At 32.5% G+C, this 22,141-nt stretch overlaps 2 protein-coding genes across 2 annotated transcripts; one reads left to right on the forward strand and one right to left on the reverse strand.

Annotated features, from left to right (window-relative positions):
- Positions 1-461: 461 nt before the first annotated feature.
- Positions 462-2,614, forward strand: LOC140442272 (uncharacterized). The gene is made up of 2 exons (XM_072533348.1): positions 462-918; positions 1,059-2,614. Exons 1-2 carry the CDS (start codon positions 462-464, stop codon positions 2,612-2,614), a joined length of 2,013 nt encoding a protein of 670 aa, XP_072389449.1.
- A 3,988-nt stretch (positions 2,615-6,602) lies between these two features.
- LOC140440659 (uncharacterized) lies at positions 6,603-8,934 on the reverse strand. Its single transcript, XM_072531022.1, has 2 exons — positions 8,237-8,934; positions 6,603-8,089 (listed from the first exon to the last, which is right to left on the reverse strand). The coding sequence occupies exons 1-2, from the start codon at positions 8,731-8,733 to the stop codon at positions 7,927-7,929; spliced, it is 660 nt and encodes a 219-aa protein (XP_072387123.1). The 5' UTR covers positions 8,734-8,934; the 3' UTR covers positions 6,603-7,926.
- Between the last annotated feature and the right edge of the window lie 13,207 nt (positions 8,935-22,141).

The raw sequence follows: 22,141 nt of genomic DNA on the forward strand, positions 1-22,141 counted from the left end.
TTGATTGTACCTCCAGGTATTCATGCTCTAATTGCAACAGAAGGCATCACTCTTTGCTTCACAGTGACTCGAGAAATCGCGAAGCCACGTCCACACATCGTGAGCACTCAAATTCATATAGATCTTCTCAAACAGTCGATGCTCACGTTTCAACACGGAATAGGATTGAACCTCATGCTTCAACGTCTAGTTCTTCTCACGATGTAGTCGTTCGATCGACATCTCCATCCACTCATGCTGTTTCAGCAGTCTCTACGTCGGCCTCTATGGTTGTATTAGTCACTGTATAGGCATATCTCATAGCCCCAAATGGAAAAAGAGAATATGTTAAGGTCTTATTGGACCCAGCATCACAACTTAGTTTTGTCTCTAAAAACTTGTTAAAGAAGATTGCGGCACCCACTTATAAAAATCATTTTAAGATTCATGGTATCGCCCAATCTATTTCAAATTCAACCCTTATGTCTGATCTGACTATCTTCTCTGCTGCTACGGACACTTGCATTAAAATCAAATGTTCAGTACTAGACAGTATCACTACTAAACTACCCCAAGTCCCAATTTCTATCAATAAGCTTAACTTGCCAACAGAAGTGGTCTTAGCCGATCCAAACTTCTACTCTTCTTCTGAAGTAGATATATTGCTTGCCGCTGACATATGCGCAGACATATTGACAGGTAATATCATACAACTTGGCCCTGGCCTTTCAATTCTTCAAGGCAGCTCATTTGGACACATTGTAAGTGGAAGAATTCCCGATTCTTTTATTCGAGGAAGGTGCTCTAAGTCTCAGCACGTAAATAATTTAGTCACTTGTGTTGCTCAGTCGTTTGATATGGAATTAGCTGATAGCGTTGATTTACACCTCACCCAAATCGTCCAACGCTTCTGGGAAATCGAAGACATTCCCTTGGACCGTAAAGTATCTGTGTCACAACACCATGCTGAGATACAGTTTATTAAATCTGTAGCAATCTTAAACACAAACAGATATCAGGTTAACATAGGTCTTAAACTAATAGGAATCAGCTTAATTTAGGTAACACTTTTTTATCAGCTAAGAAGCGTTTTCTCAATCTAGAAAAAAAACTTCATGCATCTCCACAGTTGCTACACAATTATTCAAAAATCATACAGGATTATGCGGCTGACGACAAGATTATACAAATTCCTTTAAAAATTCAAAACTCACAGCATCAATTTAATTATTTCTTGCCTCATTTCCCAGTTAAAAAAGCAGGTTCTTCAGGGATTCGAATTGTGTTTGACCCAAATAATAAGGTAGCAGGTGGACAATCTCTTAATGATGTCTTAGACCCTGGGTACACATGCCAAAAAAAACTTCATGCATCTCACAAGTTGCTACACAATTATTCAAAAATCATACAGGATTATGCGGCTGACGACAAGATTATACAAATTCCTTTAAAAATTCAAAACTCACAGCATCAATTTAATTATTTCTTGCCTCATTTCCCAGTTAAAAAAGCAGGTTCTTCAGGGATTGGAATTGTGTTTGACCCAAATAATAAGGTAGCAGGTGGACAATCTCTTAATGATGTCTTAGACCCTGGATACACATGCCAACCTGAATTATTTGATATTCTACTAACCTTTAGGCAATATACCTTTGTATTAACTGCCGATATCTCCAATATGTATATGCAAATTATGATAAATCCCGAGGAAACCTTTCTGTTAAATTTCCTTTGGAGAGATCATACTGATGAACCCATTCGCGCTTATCAACTAAAACGTCTTCCATTTGGACTCTCTTCATCCCCATTTCTCGCTACACGTGTGTTAAAACATATTGCTGATTCTAATCAAACCACGCACCCAGTAGCCTCTCACACTCTAAGGAATTCGACATATATTGACGACATCTTGTCAGGCGCCAATAACTTAGAAGGCTTACATACACTTTATTCTCAACTACGCTCGCTTCTGAACATTCACGGTTTCCAACTCTATAAAATATATTTAAATTCTCATGCCTTTTCAAATGAGCATAATATGATCTTCACTTCAGAAGTCAATCTTGACTTAGTTAGTAGCTTCTCTAAGGTCCTAGGTATTAACAGGTCACCTTATCAAGACGATTTTTCTTTTAAGTGGCCTATTTGTGAAGAGGCGCCTCCCTTAACAAAAAGAAAATTATGTACCTATGTTTCTCGAATGTATAACTCCTTAGGAAAACTCTTATCTTTTAGAGTACACTCTAAATCTTTCTTACAACTTATCTGGTCATTGCCCTTAGACTGGTACAGTGATATACTGGATGACCTATTGATCCCGGATTGGAAATCATTATTGGATACATTCCAATCAATATCTAAAATTCCATTTCCCAGATGCCTGACGCTTCCACTGCTTGTATCGGATATGCTACTACGACAAAGTAGGATTAAGTGGAACATCGCTACTGATCTTTTAAAGATAGTTGATGTGGTAGTAATCAAAGATAAAGAGACTTCCCCACTCCTCTGGCCTCTGACAAAGGTAATCGAATTGCTCCCAGACAAGGATGCTCTTGCTCAAACAGGTGTATCCACACCTAATGGCGAATACCTTAGGTTAATAAAGAAAGCTAGGTTACCCTTTAACCAATAGTGGCGCTTTCAGCCAAATATGTATATAGTCTCTCTAGACTTTAGTTTTTCTAGACTTAAGTTTCTCTAGATTTTAAATAGTTCTTAGTTATCTTAGTTTTTACAACAATGTCCCTACTGTATACCGGTTTACCCTCGTTCTCGAAGTAACTATTTGATACCCTATCCCAGTGGCGTAACTCTTCTCGCCCGCCCCCAGTATGTTCAATTTTTTCACATGCGAAAAACCATGTCATTTTTTCGCTGTATTACTAGCTACCATTCTACCACAATTTTACAATTATTTCCCGTTATCCAACCCTTCCTACTCACATTTTAACCCCACTCCATTAGAAATACACAGTTGTAAGATAGCAAAGAAAGTATCACTCTCTTCCCTGTTGTCTCTCGATGATAACGGACACTCTCTCTTGACTGCTGACTGTTGCTAGAAACAGTCGTTCTCTTTTTCGTCTGCTGAGTCCTACTAGGCAGGCGTATAATCTCTCTATCGCTACCTATCGCTTGGTACAGACTTACCAAGCTTTTTCTCCACTCTAATTATCTCTCTCGCTTATAGTTACGCGAAAAATACCGCAAGTACTATTTTAAATCGTGTACAGACGCAAATGTGCTCTACATCGTGATCTAAGTGTTAATACGCGAAACACGTGTTCAGAAACCGGTAATCGGACAGTTTCCCCGTATGAAGAACAACCGCGACTGAAAGCCTCTAAATACCGCGAGTGTGTGTATGTGCAGCAGAAGAATTGGTAAGACTTTGTATAAACTTAATTTGCTATAATCTGTATAACCTTTTACCACATATCCTAATTTATTTGAACCAGCCCTATGTAATACAGTCCTCATCAACTGAAATTATATACATAATTTCACATATGTACACCCTTTTTGTACATGCACCGTCATCTGTTTGCGGCTACTACTATCGGCCAATTTCAGTTTTACTATTACTGGTGATATCACTGACGTTACTGTGTATGGTCCTAAGTACTTTGGCGCTAGTTTGCTGGTAAAAGCTGCACTAGCCGATGATAGATGGTGTTCATTCTTCATGACTCGATCTTCTGGATGTGGCCGCCAGTCTCTTCGTCTTAGATCGTAATGTTTCTTTTGGTCCTCGAAAGCGTGCTCCATGTGCACTTTCGCCAGTTCTCTTAACGCTTCTAAGTTCTCTGCATACCCCTGTATATCTTGTCCATTTGTCGCCTCTGTTGTGTCTAATTCTTTTCCGAAATTAAGAAGCGCTGGTGAAAATCCTGTTGAATCGTGTCTTGATGAATTTATGGCGTAGCAAAATTCTGGTATGAATTTGTCCCAGTCTTTATGGTTATCCTCCACGTAAGTAGCTATCATCGTTTTCAGTACTTTGTTCATTCGTTCTACTGGATTGCATTGAGGTGAGTACGGCGGTGTTAGAATGTGATTTATGTTATAGGACTTTAGAAACGCCTTAAAATTTCCGCTTGTGAATTGCGCGCCGTTGTCCGAGATGATTTTCTTCGGGATACCGAATTGCATGACTACCTTTGATCGTAGAGTGTCAATAATTGAGTTCGTAGATGCTGCTCTTATTGGCTGGGCGACGACCCATTTGGTAAACCGGTCTTGCACGACTATTAAGAAAATGTTTTCTTTTGTAGATCTTGGGAATGGTCCCATTAAATCAACTGAGACAGTATGCCAAGGCTTTTCTACAGTGGACGGTTGCATTTTTCTGGCTGGTTGCATTTGAGACGGTTTATATTGGAGGTACTTCGTACAGGCTCTAAGTGGCCTGCTGTGGTCGAGTCATGATTTTCCTCCAAAATATGTTTCCTTTTATATCTTGGTACGCATAATTTCCATGGGTTATTAAACTCTGGGTCGGCTAAATTACGGTTGCTCCAAAAGTGTTTATATAATTTCCCGTTTAATATTTGTAAATCCGGGAAATCGTCTGGGTTCTGGAATACATTTCTATATAAATTATCGTACCAACTGCATGATTCCAGCTCTGATGCTAATAATTCCGACTCTGATTCTTCGCTGTGGTTTTCTTGTGGTTGTCGTGACAAAGCATCTGTTACCTTGTTGAGGACTTCCTTTCTATATATTACCTCGAAATCGTACTGTTGCAGTTCTAAACTCCACCTGGCTAACCGACCCGACGGGTTTTTAAGGTTCTTCAGCCATTTGAGGGACTGATGGTCTGATATTACCTTAAAATTGTATCCTTCTATATATGGCCTCATTTGCTTTATCCCGTACACGATGGATAGACATTCTTTTTCCGTTGTGGAATATTTTGTCTCGGCTGGTGTGAGGGTTCGACTAGCATATGCAATTACTTTATCCTGGCCGTCGTATTTCTGTGTTAGTGCAACTCCAAGTCTACAGTTCGACGCATCTGTTTGCAGGTAAAATGTTTTCGAAAAATCGGGGCATGCTAATACTGGGGCCGATGTAAGTTTTGATTTTAGCTCTTCAAACGCGTTTTCCTGCTTATCGGTCCATTTCCATCTTATCTTCTTCTTCAGAAGCATGTTTAGCGGTCCTGCTATTGTTGAATAGTTCTCTATGAATCGGCGGTACCATGATGTTATTCCTAGGAACCGGCGGAGTTGACGCACATTTCTCGGTGCTGTAAGTCTGGTTATAGCGTTGGTTTTCTCCGGGTCAGTTTTTATTCCTTCTGCTCCAACCACATGTCCTAAGTATCTGAGTTCTGACTGGCAAAACGTGCATTTCTCGAAGTTCAGCTGTAATCTGGCTTCTTTCAGTCTTCGGAAAACTTCATGTAGGTGATTTAAATGCTCTTGGAGCGTTTTAGATATTACTACGATATCATCCAAGTAGGCAAACGCGAATTCCATTTTGGGAGGTATTACCTTGTCCAGTAGGTGTTGGAAAGTGGCTCTGTTTTATGTTTCAGAGATTTGCTCTTCTAGTTGTAGCAAATATCCCCTGGGATAGAAAGCTTTTTTAAAATCTTCGCTGAAATCTGTCCATGACTTCCAATTTTTGTTATTGTTTCTGTACCATAACAAAGCGTGGTCTCCTAATAATTCTGGTAATGCTCTTAGTAGATCTTGTTTATCGATCTCGTAGGCCAAGCTTAATTCGTCTATCCTCTCTAAGAATTCTATTGCATCCGAATGTTTCTTGTCGAAGTGTGTGTTCCACTTTCGTACTTGATTTAGCAATTCTGATTGCCCCATTTGTTTCGTTATTGTTAACTCCTGTAATTGTCTTCGGATGACCGAAATTTCCTGGGTCAGTGTGTCGGATGTTGCTCCCTTGGAAGTTTTTTCTTTTGGGATTGTTCCTGTCGCTTCTTCGCGATTTTGAAAATAAGTTCTGAGTCGTGTTCTCAATTCGTCGACGGTTCCTTTGTGATTTAAGCCGCATTTTTCGGCCTCGCTCTGCAATTCCTCTTTGCAAAGTCGGTTTATCCACGACGTACCTGTTACTGAGTCTGTGTCTTTATCTGTCGGCATGTTATTAATTTTGCTCGGGCGCCAGTTTGTGATGGGTAGCTCTTTCGGGGCGACAGACTCAGTAAAACACAGGTTTGAAATAAAAATAAATCTATTAATTTAGAATATATACAATAAATAAAAATAAAAAAGGAATTCTACGTTGTATACTTATACAATGAATAAAACTAAAATGAATTCCACGTCCCCGTCTGGATCCGCGATGAATGAAGTCCCCGGAGAACGTCTATAAAAGAAAAGAAATTAATTAGTACTAATAAGAAATGAAATGGGGGAAATCGATCGCGCGCAGATTTATACTCGCTTTCGCTTCAATTCAGCGAAAGCTCCGAATACACTCGCAAACAAAATATTTAGCTGTGCAGACCCATGGCAATGTTCAATACACAATACCGATGGGTTCCGCTTGGCTAAGGACAGAGAATGATCCTCAATACGGAAATCTCTCTGTCCCGGTTGGTTCTGTGCAGATCCACGATAATGCTCAATACGCAATACCGATGGGTTCCGCTTGGTTAAGGACAGAGTATGATCCTCAATACAGAAATCTCTCTGTCCGGGTTGGCTCGCAGGTTCACTACACCGGCGAGTCAGGGAGCCTAGAGCGCTAGCTACAAGACTGTCTAATTCCGCTATTCACACGCCTTAAATGGCCGTTCTGAATCCCACTTCGCCGTCACGTTGTAGAAGTGGATGCGCAAACATTGACACTCCCACGGTTCGAACTGTTAAACGATCAGAACATCGTTACAAAACTAGAAACTGTATGACATAAAATCCTCTTACAATTTTCTCGAAGTTCTTTAATTAAACTATCCAAGTTGTATAAATCTTTTCCTTGGGCCACTAAACTATCTGCTGTCCTTTTCAAATATCCCCCAATACCATCTGTTGCTCCTTTGCCATGTCCAGACTCACTATAATGCCATCTTATAGCTTGACAGGTAAAAAGATTCGAAATATATGCCACTATTAAAAAAAACAGTTTTATTTTTATATTATGTGGATGGTCCATCACTCAAGAAATGTACCATAGATATACTGGAAATTAGGGTTTTTACATATTCTGCAATGGGTGTCAAATGGGCACATATAGCAAAAGGATCGTGATGAAGATTCTCGGAAAATGTACACATTGGACTTTTTTTGTTTTGGGTATAAACCATTACAGTGTGCAAACTTATCTGTGGTTTGGAACCACCAAAATGAGCAGATTGGATTTCTCGTCCATACTTACATATATAATTTTCAGAGAAGTCCAGGTGTATAAGAACCTCATTTTCTTTTAGGCTATTCTTAATTGTGTCGATACATTTATATTGGTGTTTAATGTTAAGTAAGTGTTTTAAAACATAGGGCAGTTTTTCTTTAAAGATGCTTACAATATTTTCTTTTGTGCTCTCAACTTCTTCCTTTATTGTCTTTTGACACATTTTTTTCTCGCCCTTAACAATAATTTCAACTTTTTTTGAAAGCCATTTTTTATAAATTATTATGCTGTCATCAACATTGAAGAACTGTATTTCTTTATTGCGGCTTAAATAGAATAAAAAGATTTTTTAAGGAATCATTTAGGTACCGTTTCTGCTTTTTAATTTTCTTATAAGTAACAGTGTCCTTTTTGCCAGGGCATAACCGACTTACTTCATCTTTTTCAAAAAACTTGAGATAACTTCCTTTAATCTTAAAAACATTAACCTTCTTCTTTTCAATACTTGCCCAGAATTTTTATTTTTTACGATTCTTCTTGAACTAACTGATCTTACCAAAATTTTCACACCTATATTTTTTAACTATATCTCCAGAAATAGAATGAACAAATCTTTGCTTGTCCTTAAATGTTCTTTGTTCTTTGTAGTTTCCCTTTAGCTGCTACTAAAGCACTTCTCCAATTACAAGTTTCCGTTTTACTTCCTGGAGTAACCTTCTGCCCAATAAGCATTTCCCGAACATTTTTAGTTGGAGTGTTAGGACCTTTTTTCTTTAATCTTTCATATCTAAAAAAAGGTAATATTATTTTACATTTTTTTTTTAAATTTTAATATTACTAACTTTGTAATTGAAATTATGAAATTTAAATGATGTTTACTTATTGATTCTATTATTTTTGTTAAGATTTAAATTATTTCATAGATATATAATACCTTTTTTTGTATTTTGAAAACTTCTTACATGTCCTTTCTAATTTAGCTTTTAAAAGCTCTATTTCTTTTTTTATTCTTTCTTTATTTCTTCGTACTATTTGTTTTCCTTTTAAAGACTGTCGTGATGACTCAGGCTGTGGATTTTGTTGAGGTGTAATATATTTTGCAAACTCCTCAGGAACTGAAGTAAATGATGGGATCATTTCATTAAGCTGAGCCGAAAGTCTTTCTCTTTCTTTTTTTGCATAGTATGAAGTTTTACTTTTTTCTCGCCAACATTTTCTAATATTTCTTTGCTCTCGTTCTGATAATTCATTAATTCTCTTTACTTTACCCGCTTCTTTTCTAGCTCTACATCGCTCTCTAGCCTTTCGTTTTTCTTCTTCATGTAATGCCGGATTATTTTTTATTTTTTCTCTTAACTTACGCATCGCATTTTTTGATCTTTCCCCAAGAATACTTTTCTTTTTTTCATTGTTTTTCGCCGACTTTGCCATGTCTACAAATTTCAAAATAGCATATTAAATTAAAAAAATGTACCTATGTTTATTTTTTAGAAAATATGTTATCAAGATTTAAGTACAAAAAAGAACATTTTATAAAAATTTAATCAAACTTCATTTATGTTAACTTTTTCTCAATTGCGTTAACACATAAATTAACGCAAGTGAGATTAACTTAAGTAAGGTTTTATTATAAATTTCCCGTCAAATTCCGGGTAAATTGTTTGGATGGTGACGCCATTTTAAAAATAACTACTTTGCTTAATTTAGTAGCATATACCGTTTGCAAACATTATTGATTAATTTTTTTTTTTTTTTAATATACTTATTAACAAAAGTGAAACATTATGCTTACCGTTTGTGGGTCTTAACACCGTTTTGCTCTTAATATTTGTTAAATTTCACAGAACAACATACCTCTCTCAAGGATTTAATTAAATTAAACAAGACTTGAATGGTATAGATGCAAAATTCACATTCTCCAAATTTTCAGATTTTCAGTTATGTATATCAATGAATTCGTCTTTTAGAGGCGAATCGAACCGTAATAATATTTTGAACCAAAACTCACATTTTAATATCGAAAAACCTTACTGAAAATGAAGTTCTGAAACATAAGTCACATTATCCAACACATAATTTGCAGCAAAATTAACATTCTCCAATTCGACGAATCAGAGTGCGTAGGACCCATCACGTGAATGTCGTCACTCTGGTGATGTTTTGTCAACGGTTTTTTTAACCTCACCTCACTTCTCACTTGTTGCATTTACATGTGCTTGTTAAGGTTGATTAACGCTTCTATGTTTGTGATTTAAATAATACGACTTTTATTACTAGTTAATAAACTAAATTATTGGTGCATAATGGATGAACCAATAGAGCCTTCGAGTGGTCAACAAGGAAAAAGAAAATAAGTCCCGAAAAGTGAAAACGAAACAAATCTAAATTAGCAAGGTTAGTTGTTAGTGGTCTAAAATATTAGTAGGTTAGTCTTATCAAAGTTGTTTTTAAGTCAGTTTCACTACATCTAGAACCAAGAAAAATATTGTTAGCTCATTAGCTGTGGAAGAATAAAAAGCTAATAATACTTTTTTGTGTAGGTACTCTGCGAAAAGTATGCCGAATTTTCGTTCTTGTAACCATAATGGAAGACGATTTCAATGCGCTACCGTTCCTTTCCAAGACATTAGACGTTTCCATCAAAACTTTTACTCTTAAAAAGATAAGGTTTACCAAGAAAATTTTATTCTGAAGTTTACCTCATCAGTAGAAGTTAAAAGAAGAAGACCAATTTCTGGACGGTACAAAAGACAGCCTATGAGGACCAAATATTGTATAGGCTTAAAAGATAAATCCATGATGCCTGTATGCCTTAACACGTTCATAGGTGTACTCCAGGTGTCAGCTTAGTAACAGGGGAGGTGACAGGCTTTCTACTAAAAATGTTCGTAAGAAAAAGCATAATGAATTTTATAAATAGGTTCAAATGTTTAGAGCCTCATTACTGTGCCAAACACACGGGCAGAAAATATCTTTCTGCTGAGTTTAATATTCGAAAAATGTGGAAAATGTATATCAAGTCACTCACAGAAGATAAGAGTGATTTGAAAGTACACTGGTACTTTATTTCAATTTTCAACACGAAGTACAATCATGGTTTCGGATCTCCTAGGGTAGACGTTTGCTCTACTTGTCTATAGTCACATGAACCATTAAAACACGCGCAGCAAGATAACAAAAAACAAGAGCTTATGACTGAAAAACGTGTTCATAAGTTACGTGCTAAGGCTTTTTTAAATCACTAAAATGCACTGACCCAAAAGTTTTGATTTTCAGTTTTGATTGTCAAAAAAAACTACCCTTGCCCAAATTACCAGATCAAGCCACTTACTATAGTAGGCAAATCTACCTTTACAACTTCACTATGTTCAAAGGGAATTCTAAAAGTAAACTGACTCCAGATAATGCGACATCCTACATTTGAACAGAAAACGAGTTTAAAAAAGGATCTAATGAAATTGCTTCGTTTGTTTTTGATACACTCAAAACAACAGAAATGGAAAGCCCTATTACTACTGTGCGATTAGTGAGTGACGGATGTGTGGACCAGAACAAAAATTTAATAGTCGTAAAATGTTCTCGTTAGAGGCGAGTATACATACAAGTCAGACATGGGTGTGGTAAAGTCATTAACCAAGCCAGGAAAACTGCTTTTGAACATGAACCCAAACTTGATTCCTTTGTCAAACTCGACTAAACCAGTGAAGAAAGTTGACGTCAATAACTTATTGAAGAAGGATTATGAGGACCAGTGGAGGGACAATGAGGATTTACTCTTCTACAAAAATGTCATCGATGGGGCTGATGACAATGAAGAACCCGAGTCAGTTTGTGAAGACATTGAAGAAATCAACATCCTTAATGTTTAAAAATAAGTCATTCTAAACAGTGTATTCAAAACAAGCAAAGCCAGTCTGATTTACAAAACAAATACCAATTAGTTTTAAAGGGTAAAACTTGATAGCACTGTAAAATATATTTAATGATTTGTTAAAATTGAAATAAAATAATATTTACTGTTTTTATTTCTAACCCACAAAAATCATAACAATATCACCTTATTTTCTTGGTTCTAGTTTTTAATTTAAGGTTAAAATATAAATAAAGCAAAGTTTCAATATTTTGCATCATAACTAACATTATCCATGAGATTTTGGTGCAAAACTCACAGTTAACCACATTTTGGTACAAAACTCACATTGTCTGAATTTTAAATTAAATTTACAAAACAATCTTCATTAAATACACCCATAAAATTTGGGCAAACAGTTTCTATTACAACAAGGTTGTTACACCAAAAAAATTGAAGTAATATTCCATGGCCTTCAATAGTAAACAGTTTTTCTCATTTTTCCGAAAGTTCAGAAATGTGGAGAATGTGAATTTTGCATCTATACCATTCACTTGTCAAAACACTTTTAATGTCACACTGTCAGCGCCGACTAACTAAATTTATGTCAAATAATAATTCTATTAACGAAAGTGAGAATGAATGATGAGGACACCTATAAAAATCGAATTTTAAACTATAAAATAAATTATTTTTTATAGAGAATGATAAAACTAAGAAATAATGTCAGCCATTTTATAATTTTCTGTAATTATTTATTTAGATGTAATATATTAGAATGCTGTTTTTCTATTTCAAAGCTTATACGAACAAGGTGGGGTCATTAACGAAAGTGAGAATTGAACACTTTAATTTAAAAAAAAAATACAGAGTAGATTTTATTTGTGGAATTTAAAAAATCATATGAACTTATATGTATATATTTATATATATATATATATATATATATATATATATATATATATATATATATATATATATATATATATATATTTCAGTAAATATTGCAAATTTTTCTCTAATCATATATTCATTCTTTGTTATTTCGCAATTTAGTGTTTTTACTGGACTGACTAATGTATCAAAATCCATCTCATAACATGGAAAATTATTACCTTTATATATTTTGTTAAAATATGGAAAAAAGTATTCTAGTGTTAAAACTAAGTAAGAAAAGTTATCTTCATTATAAAAATTAGGTTTGTTTATAAGTTTATTCCGTAAGTTAACAAGGGACAAAATCAAAGGATGGTTTTTGATATTAACGATCTTACTTAAAAATTTAGTAGCTAATATTAAACTTCTATGTTTTAAATCATATTGCGCCCATTCTGATAGCAAAGCCAAGTGAGGGGTAGATTTCATACTATTCTGTTCTGGAACAAAAATGGAGATTTGATGAACAAAATGAAACACGTGTTTACTCTATGACTGTAATTTTACTACTACTCTAAAGAAGGAAAGTGATACATTATTCAACTAGTAAAGTAGCCAATAGATGACACTGCTAGAAATTATTTAAATTTATTTATCTATATCCAACACTCCCACTAGATAAACAAATTTAAAAAATATCATTTAACAAATATTTCTGACACTACATTAACTAAACCAATCTCTTTCAAAAACTTGTTGTGTTTTACAGGACTCAAGCTTTTTGTCAAGAGATCAGCTGGCATATTAGCTGTGTCTAAATACTCCAGCTTTATCAAACCTTTGTTTACAGCTTCTTTGACAAAATGATATCGGATATCAATGTGTTTTGTTCTTCTATTCAATACAGGATTTATTGCTAGTTTCTGAGCTCCCATATTATCATTATATAGTATAACAATTTCATCAATACCCAACATTTCATACAACAAATTCTTTAAAAAAATAGCCTCTTTAGCAGCTTCCGATACTGCTATATATTCAGCTTCCGTGCTTGACAGAGAAACACTATTCTGTTTTCTGCTTTCCCAGACAATAGGTCCACCAGAAAACTGAAAATAGAAAGCAGTATAAGATTTTTTGTCATGAGAATTACTCCCCCAACGCGCATCTACATAACCTTTTAAATAATTATCATTTTTTGAAAAACTTAATCCATACTCTTTTGTAGCCTTTAAGTATTTTAATATTCGTTTTACATGCTTCCAATGCGTTTCTGAATGATAATTATTAAATTGACTGAGATAACTTACAGAATATGAAATGTCTGGTCTTGTCAAAACTGACAGATACATAAGACCACCTATTAAATTCTGATAAGGCACTTGAGGAGATGCATTATCTTCTCTATTCAAACTTAAACTAATCTCCATTGGGGTGGCAACTTCTTTTAAATCCTCCATATAGAACCTTTTTAACAATTGTTCAATATAGGATTTTTGATCTAGAGTTATAACACCATTCTCTTTATTACGAGTTACTCTCATACCTAAACAATTCTTAATTTCCCCTAAATCTTTAATTTTGAAACATTCATTTAATTTCAATTTTAAATTATCTGATTCATCTGAATCGTTAGAAAAAATAAAAAAATCATCAACATAAACAGAGATAATGGTTTTTAGACTATTTTTCATCTTTGTGTACAGACATGGCTCATAATCAGATTTCTTATAACCTAGATTAATTAAGAAGTTATCGATTTTTTCATACCAAGACCTAGCTGACTGTTTTAAACCGTATATGGCTTTCTTAAGCCTTAAAATTTTGTTATTTTCGACTTCTAAACCTTCAGGTATAGTCATGAAAACATTTTCCTTTAGATCACCATTTAGAAAAGCCGTAGCTACATCAAGATGAAAAATATCCAAATTCAAATTTGCTGACAAGGCAAATAAAAGTCTTAATGTAGAATGCCTTATGACTGGAGAAAAGGTTTCATTATAATCAACTCCAAACTTTTGAGTGTAACCCTTTGCTACCAGTCTTGCACGATATTTCACTTTACCTAAGTTGTCAACCTTTCGTTTGTATACCCACTTATACTTCACTACACAACCATCTTCGGGAACATCAACCACTTCCCATGCTGCGTTATCCTGGAAAGACTGCAGTTCTTCTGTCATAGCCGCTAACCATAGATTACTATCTGGTCTTGACATTCATTACATCTGGCATCCTCGACACTAACTGGATCACAGTCACTATCCGAACACAAATAACTCACAAAATCATCAAACCTTTTTGGCTTAGGTATTCTGGTTGATCTCCTGATTTCATCTGGTAAGTTTGGCAAGTTACTGTTATGATGTATTGTTTGTGAATGATGAGCAATGAGTATTTTTAATAATATAATATATAGGGTTTTTATCGCGGTTTTTAAAGAATTAGTTTGTAAGTACTTTTTTAAATTATCTTTATTAGATCTACTATGAAACACACATATATATCTAACCTAGCCAATGTAAATTTAAAATAAACTATCTTTAAATTGAAATTCTTATGAAACTAATTAAATTCTATAGAAAATGTAAAATTTAAACAAACTATCTTCAAAATTGAAATTGTTATGACACTAACTAAATTATATTAACAAAATTTTGTACCTTTCTATCACTGAATGCCTAAATGAACTGTTTTCCACTATATAGATTCTAATCACTACTCAATGTCTTCGTGCTTCGGTTATCCTTGTTTTTGTGAAATTACTTTTTCCAATTATCAGCTTCCACCAATTTAAAATATATTTCTTAAGCATTTATAAACCACCAAACAAACCAGCATTCAATTAATACTTCTTGCATTATCCAATCACCAATTATACATTACATAATTTTTAATCTTCGATAATATTTTCTTTATAGTTTCTTAATCTTGATTTAACTCACTATATTGAACAATTATAACTGATTGACTGACTCTAACTAACTTTCATACTAAAAAACTGGCCATTATAGTCACTGTAACTCATAATTGACTAACTGAATGGACTGAATGGACTTTCTTACTAAACTGCCCTCTTGAATCCAAATCACGGGTATTTATATCTTTTCAATCTTCCAGAACCATCTGGTAAGAAATCATGTTCGATTTCTTCCATTAAAAACATGTCTGAATTTTCTGGAAACAGTACTTATATGTTCGATCCACAGACATAACCATTATTCCCGAATGTTCGACCGTAAACAAAGGTCAAATTCTGCATTCTGGAGAATTCGTTAATTTTCTATTGATAATTTTGTTGACATTTAGGCTTTTCAGATCAGAATAAACACTTAAATCAGTAACTATATATAAATTAAACATTTTAAACTAACATTGTGGTCGCCAACCTCCGTTAATGGGGACGGTATAGGAAGAAGAAGAAACTAACATTATTATTATAACCCCACTTTATATTCCTAATTATGAATTTCTATCTGTCACTTTAAAGAGTATGTATAACTGTCTGTCACTCAAATGTATAGTTGGTTGCCTAGTCACATGGCTCACTTAAATATATCTACCACATTATAATTACTAAAATACAACTTTTTACAATTATTATATGCTAATTTCTTAAAAATGCCCTCACATAAATATATTTTTATAAAATTCTCTAGTATATAACTTCTCTAGTAAATAACCAAATACTTTTTATATCTAATATTATCTAGTAGTGTAACTTATAAATTATTTTCTATAAACACCAATCATATCAATACCCCAAAATAATATTTAAAATAAATAATTTACTTATTATTTTTTTAAATATTAATTTTCTTATCCACATACCTTAATAAGTTAATAATTCAATTTTTTTTATTTAATGTGTTCTATTAAATACATCCCTGTTCGCTGTCTATGTCAAACTATCATGTCAAATGGAAACAATGGAGGCTATATGAGAAAATAAACATATAATCTAGTCATCTATTATTGTGTTATGTTTATTTATAGACAAAATCTTGGAATTATTTCCATTCAACAGGCTTTCATTCATATGAATTGGTAAGTTTTACACTTTATTATATTAGAAAGATATTTATAGAATCAATTTTGTATCTAACCCCAAATTATGATTTTTAGGGTACAAAATAATTTCCATATGTACAAGACAACAAGTATGATGTCAAATTGATTCACAATAATGAAATCTACCATCTATTTAACAAATCAAGTCTATTGAATAAAATGGATATATCAGTAAGCTGTTAGTGTTGTTATTATTGGTGTTATACTTAGATCTGGTATGATCCTTTTATAATAATTACTTATTCCAATGAATCCTCTTAAAGTTCTTAAATTGTGTGGTGTTTTATATTCCTGAATGACCTGTGTCCGTTCTGGATCCATTTCGATTCCCTTAGTGTTAAGTTTATAACCTAGATATGACACTTCTTTTTGAAAAAATGTACATTTTCTTGATTTATTTTTAGTCCAACTTTGTCTAATCTGTTGATTATAATTTTTAGGTGTTTCTCATGATCTTCAGCAGTTTTAGAAAAAATTAATATATCATCAATGTAGTGAATTACAAAATGTTCATATTGATCCAAAATATCATGAAGACATCTACATAGAGCACTGCAAGATGATTGAAGTCCAAATGGTACTACTTTGAATTGATATACTACTCCATCTATCTGAAATCCTGTATACTGTCTACTTTTTCTTTCTAGAGGTATTAACCAAAAGCTATGCTGTAAATCAATTTTAGTGAAAAATGACATTCCTGTAATTCTTCCTAGTATTCCATCTATACTCATTGGTGCTTCAAATTGCTTTTCAGTGATCTTGTTAATATTCCTTGCATCCAAACATAACCTGATTTCACCTGATCTTTTACACACTACTACTATAGGGTTTATAAAACGTGTATCTGCCTTCTCAATGATTCCATCTTCTAACATATTATTAATCGTTCTGTTTACTTCTTCTCTGTATTTATATGGTATTGGGTATGATTTTGTTTTAAAATCTTTTTCTTCTTTAACTTTTATACTATGGATATAATTTTGTGCAATTCTATTTTCTTTATTGACAAATCCCTCGTGTTGCTGCAATATGGAAACGACTATTGATTTATATTCTTCAGGGCAATTTAAAACTGTTATCATATCTTCTTCTTTACAAATAAAATTATTCTTCATTATGTACTCATTATTCCTTGCTTCCAATTTTACGCACTCCACCTCGTAGGCATCCATCTGCTTAAAATTTCCATTCCTTAAATATTCACTACAATTATTCTTTACATTCTTTTGGGACATTTCCCTATCATCAAAATATATTTCTTCTTCATAAATATCATTATTTTCTTTTAATAATATCCTATCAACTCTTATTCCTTCTTCCACCTCATCTTTCTGCATAAATTTAATTATTTGCCCTTCCAAAGTTACCATTTTTTCTTCAAAATCTATCTTTACTTTCTTCTTTTCCAATTCATCATTTCCCATTAATATATCAATACATAAATCCTTGACAATAAATCCTTGCATATTAATTTCTTTATTAAGCATATTAATTTTAAAATTGGCTAGTTTATCAATTTCACCCAACTTCTTATTATTTGCACCAACAATTTTAATTTTTGGAATCTTTATTATATCTGATAGTTTTAATGTATTAAAAATAAAATTCTCCGAGACTAAAGTACTTTCTGAACCAGTATCTATCATAATTTTAATCATTTTATTTTTGGCCAAAGCATTTATATAAATTAAATTAATAGATTCAATAATTTTATCTTCATCTAGAGAAATAAATTCAGAAGGTTTTTCATAATAGCAATGGCCTAACTTGTAATTCAGAAAGTTTACTGAACAAATTTTTGATTATTAGAATTGTCAGATTGTATCTGACCACTTGGATCTGATCTCCTATGTCTTTCCCTACTATGACTTCTACTCACATTTTCTTGCCTTGTACTATTTCGTTCCCTGTCTTCGCAGCTTCTATTCCTTCGTACACAATTTACCTATCTGTTATAGTTAGGTCGCTCTGTATTTCTTCTATTGTTAAAATCTTGTCTATTATAATTACTGTTATTATTATTAAAATTTTGTAAATTATTACCATATCTATAATTATTATATGATTGTCTATATTGTTGATTATCATTTTTATTATATTAAAAGTTATTATTGTTTTTTCTGTTGTTATTATTACTTGTCATATTGCCTCTTTGTATTCTTTGAATAAAATTAATAAAACTATCTATTGTTTGAATATTTTGTACAGTTACTGTTTGCACAACATCAGCATCAAAATGTCTAGATACATTTAAGACTGTTTCATCCTCTCTAAGTGGTGGTTCTAAATATTTTGCAACTGTTATCAGTTTCAATGCATAATCTACCATATTTGATTTTAAATTGTGATTATACTTTCCAAAATATAGAATTTCTCTAAACTTGGCTTGCTCTAATTCACCCCAATAATAATTTAAAAATTTATTTTCAAATGTTTGAAAATTATCTAAATCATTTTCAATACTAGCAAACCAAGTTGCTGCATTGTCATTTAATGTCATTCTAATATAATCTTTAATATCATTAATATTATTCACAAATCTTAATTTATGTTTTAAACTATTTATGTATACTCTAGGATGCAAATTTTTTATATTACCAGAGAATTTAATCCCAGTCTCATTTGTTAAATTTAAGTAAGGTCTCCCTATGTCTCTCATTTGTGAAATATAATCTATTCTCTGTTCCACATTTCTTAGTTGATTACTATTTATTTGGATATTTTGTTGTATATCGTCTAATTTTTCTTCTGTGTTTCTCCTGTCTTCGTTAATTTTTACTTCTAAGTTACATTTCTGCAACTCTATTTTCTGTTCTATATCTATCTTATTATCTTGAATAATCCTCTTTACTTCTGTCCTCTCATTATCTATCCTTTTCTTGTAGTCATTCCGTATATTTTTTTATTTCATTTGCTACTTTTTTCTCTGCAGTTTCAAGTTTTTTATCCATTTGTTTTTCTATTTGTTTTACAATTTTTTTATTATTATCTTCTATTTTCTTTTCTAATTTTCTATAATTCTCTTCTAATTTCTGTTCCATTTTTTTCATGTCCTCTTTGACTTCTTTTGAATTCTCTTCCATTTTTTTCGTATTCTCTTCCATTTTCTGTTCTATTTTTTTATGTCTTCTTTGACTTCTTTTGAATTCTCTTCCATTTTTTGTTCGATTTTTTTCGTATTCTCTTCCATTTTTTTCGTATTCTCTTCCATTTTTTTCGTATTCTCTTCCATTGTCTTGTTCATCTGCATCATTAATGACATCAAAGCTGCCATATTGACATTTTCCTCTCTTTCTGGATTCATTTCTGCAGTATCTTGTGGAACTTGAACTAAACTCTCCTCTTGTATAGGTTGTGGTTCTACTTCCATATCTTCTTCATTCTTTTTGCTTCTTGTACCTTTCTTTCCTTGAGACATTTTGAGACTTTACTTGTTCAAATATAATTAAAAATAAAATCTATAATTTTTTTTTACTGATAATTAATTTAATTATATGAGAGCACTTATCTTCCCAAACTAATTCTTTTAAATAAAGAGCCCCGCGGTGGGCGCCAAATTTGTTATGATGTCTTGTTTGTGAATGATGAGCAATGAGTATTTTTAATAATATAATATATAGGGTTTTTATCGCGGTTCTCAAAGAATTAGTTTGTAAGTACTTTTTTAAATTGTCTTTATTAGATCTACTATGAAACACACATATATATCTAACCTAGCCAATGTAAATTTAAAATAAACTATCTTTAAATTGAAATTCTTATGAAACTAATTAAATTCTATAGACAATGTAAAATTTAAACAAACTATCTTCAAAATTGAAATTGTTATGACACTAACTAAATTATATTAACAAAATTTTGTACCTTTCTGTCACTGAATGCCTAAATGAACTGTTTTCCACTATATAGATTCTAATCACTACTCAATGTCTTCGTGCTTCGGTTTTCCTTGTTTTTGTGAAATTACTTTTTCCAATTATCAGCTTCCACCAATTTAAAATATATTTCTTAAGCATTTATAAACCACCAAACAAACCAGCAAACAGCATTTATATTTATTCTTCTTTTCAGTATACCAATATCCAATCACCAAATATATTATATAATTTTAATTTTCAATTAATACTTCTTGCATTATCCAATCACCAATTATACATTACATAATTTTTAATCTTCAATAATATTTTCTTTATACTGTTTCTTAATCTTGATTTAACTCACTATATTGAACAATTATAACTGATTGACTGACTCTAACTAACTTTCATACTAAAAAACTGGCCATTATAGTCACTGTAACTCATAATTGACTAACTGAATGGACTGAATGGACTTTCTTACTAAACTGCCCTCTTGAATCCAAATCACAGGTATTTATATCTTTTCAATCTTCCAGAACCATCTGGTAAGAAATCATGTTCGATTTCTTCCATTAAACACATGTCTGAATTTTCTGGAAACAGTATATGTTCGATCCACAGACATAACCATTATTCCCGAATGTTCGACCGTAAACTGCATATAAATTCTGCATTCTGGAGAATTCGTTAATTTTCTATTGATAATTTTGTTGACATTTAGGCTTTTCAGATCAGAATAAACACTTAAATCAGTAACTATATATAAATTAAACATTTTAAACTAACATTGTGGTCGCCAACCTCCGTTAATGGGGACGGCATAGGAAGAAGAAGAAACTAACATTATTATTATAACCCCACTTTATATTCCTAATTATGAATTTCTATCTGTCACTTTAAAGAGTATGTATAACTGTCTGTCACCCAAATGTATAGTTGGTTGCCTAGTCACATGGCTCACTTAAATATATCTACCACATTATAATTACTAAAATACAACTTTTTACAATTATTATATGCTAATTTCTTAAAAATGCCCTCACATAAATATATTTTTATAAAATTCTCTAGTATATAACTTCTCTAGTAAATAACCAAATACTTTTTATATCTAATATTATCTAGTAGTGTAACTTATAAATTATTTTCTATAAACACCAATCATATCATTACATAAGTAATCAGGATCGTTGTCTTCAGCAATTTCATCAACCGATGTGTCCTTTTCATTATGATGATTTTGTTCCTGACATGATTCATGATTATCTCCCACTGAATCTGATAATCCTGACAACTCTTCACAACTGTGATTGAAACATCAACTGATTTTTCATTTATTACTACATCCCTACTTATAACAATATCTTTTATTTCGGGATCATATAATCTGTAACCTTTAATGTTGTCACTATAACCAACAAGCACAGTTTTCTTTGATTTTTTGTCCCATTTATACCTTTTTTCTTTAGGTATCAGCATCATTACCTCAGATCCAAAGATTCTTAGATGACCAACTTCAGGTTTTTTGTTGGTCCAAATTTCTATCGGAGTTTTAGTCACACCTGTTACAATTGAACGATTTCTTAGATAAACAGCAGTGTTGACTGCTTCAGCCCAAAATATCTTTTAGAGGCCAGAGTCAAACAAAAGACACCTTGCTTTCTCCACTATCGATCTGTTTAATCGTTCTACAGCACCATTTTGTTGTGGAGAATAAGGATTTGACTTTTGATGAATGATTCCATTACTTGTTAGAAAATTTTCAAAAATATTACTACAAAATTCACCACCTCCATCGGTTCTCAAAATCTTTATTTTAGTATCCTTCTGTTTTTCTACTAAAGATTTAAAATTTTGAAAAGTTTCATCTTTACCCTTTTGGAAATATACAAAAGACATCTTACTAAAATCATCTTGAAGGATAAAGAAATATCTAGAACCTCCTAATGAAGTCATCTCCATCGGTCCACACAGGTCAGCATGGATAATCTCCAAGCAAGCACTAGCTCTATTACCTGTGTAACTAAATGGGGGTCTAGTCTGCTTTCCCTCACAGCATACATCATTGTTTGTTATATTACTGTTGCAATTTATACCGTCTACTAAACCATTCTTCATTAGATTTAAGTCTTTATAATTTATATGACCAAATCTTCTGTGCCATGTTTCACTACTAATT

The sequence above is a fragment of the Diabrotica undecimpunctata genome, chromosome 5 (genome assembly GCF_040954645.1).
Source record: "Diabrotica undecimpunctata isolate CICGRU chromosome 5, icDiaUnde3, whole genome shotgun sequence".
Taxonomy (NCBI): domain Eukaryota; kingdom Metazoa; phylum Arthropoda; class Insecta; order Coleoptera; family Chrysomelidae; genus Diabrotica; species Diabrotica undecimpunctata.

Bases quoted from the DNA above. Each gene is read 5' to 3' on its own strand.
- LOC140440659 (XM_072531022.1), bottom strand. From the start codon at position 8,733: ATGGCAAAGTCGGCGAAAAACAATGAAAAAAAGAAAAGTATTCTTGGG. The intron at 8,090-8,236 runs GTATTATATATC...ACCTTTTTTTAG, and splicing joins TTTTCAAAATACAAAAAAAG to ATATGAAAGATTAAAGAAAA.
- LOC140442272 (XM_072533348.1), top strand. From the start codon at position 462: ATGTCTGATCTGACTATCTTCTCTGCTGCTACGGACACTTGCATTAAA. The intron at 919-1,058 runs GTAAAGTATCTG...CTTTTTTATCAG, and splicing joins CGAAGACATTCCCTTGGACC to CTAAGAAGCGTTTTCTCAAT.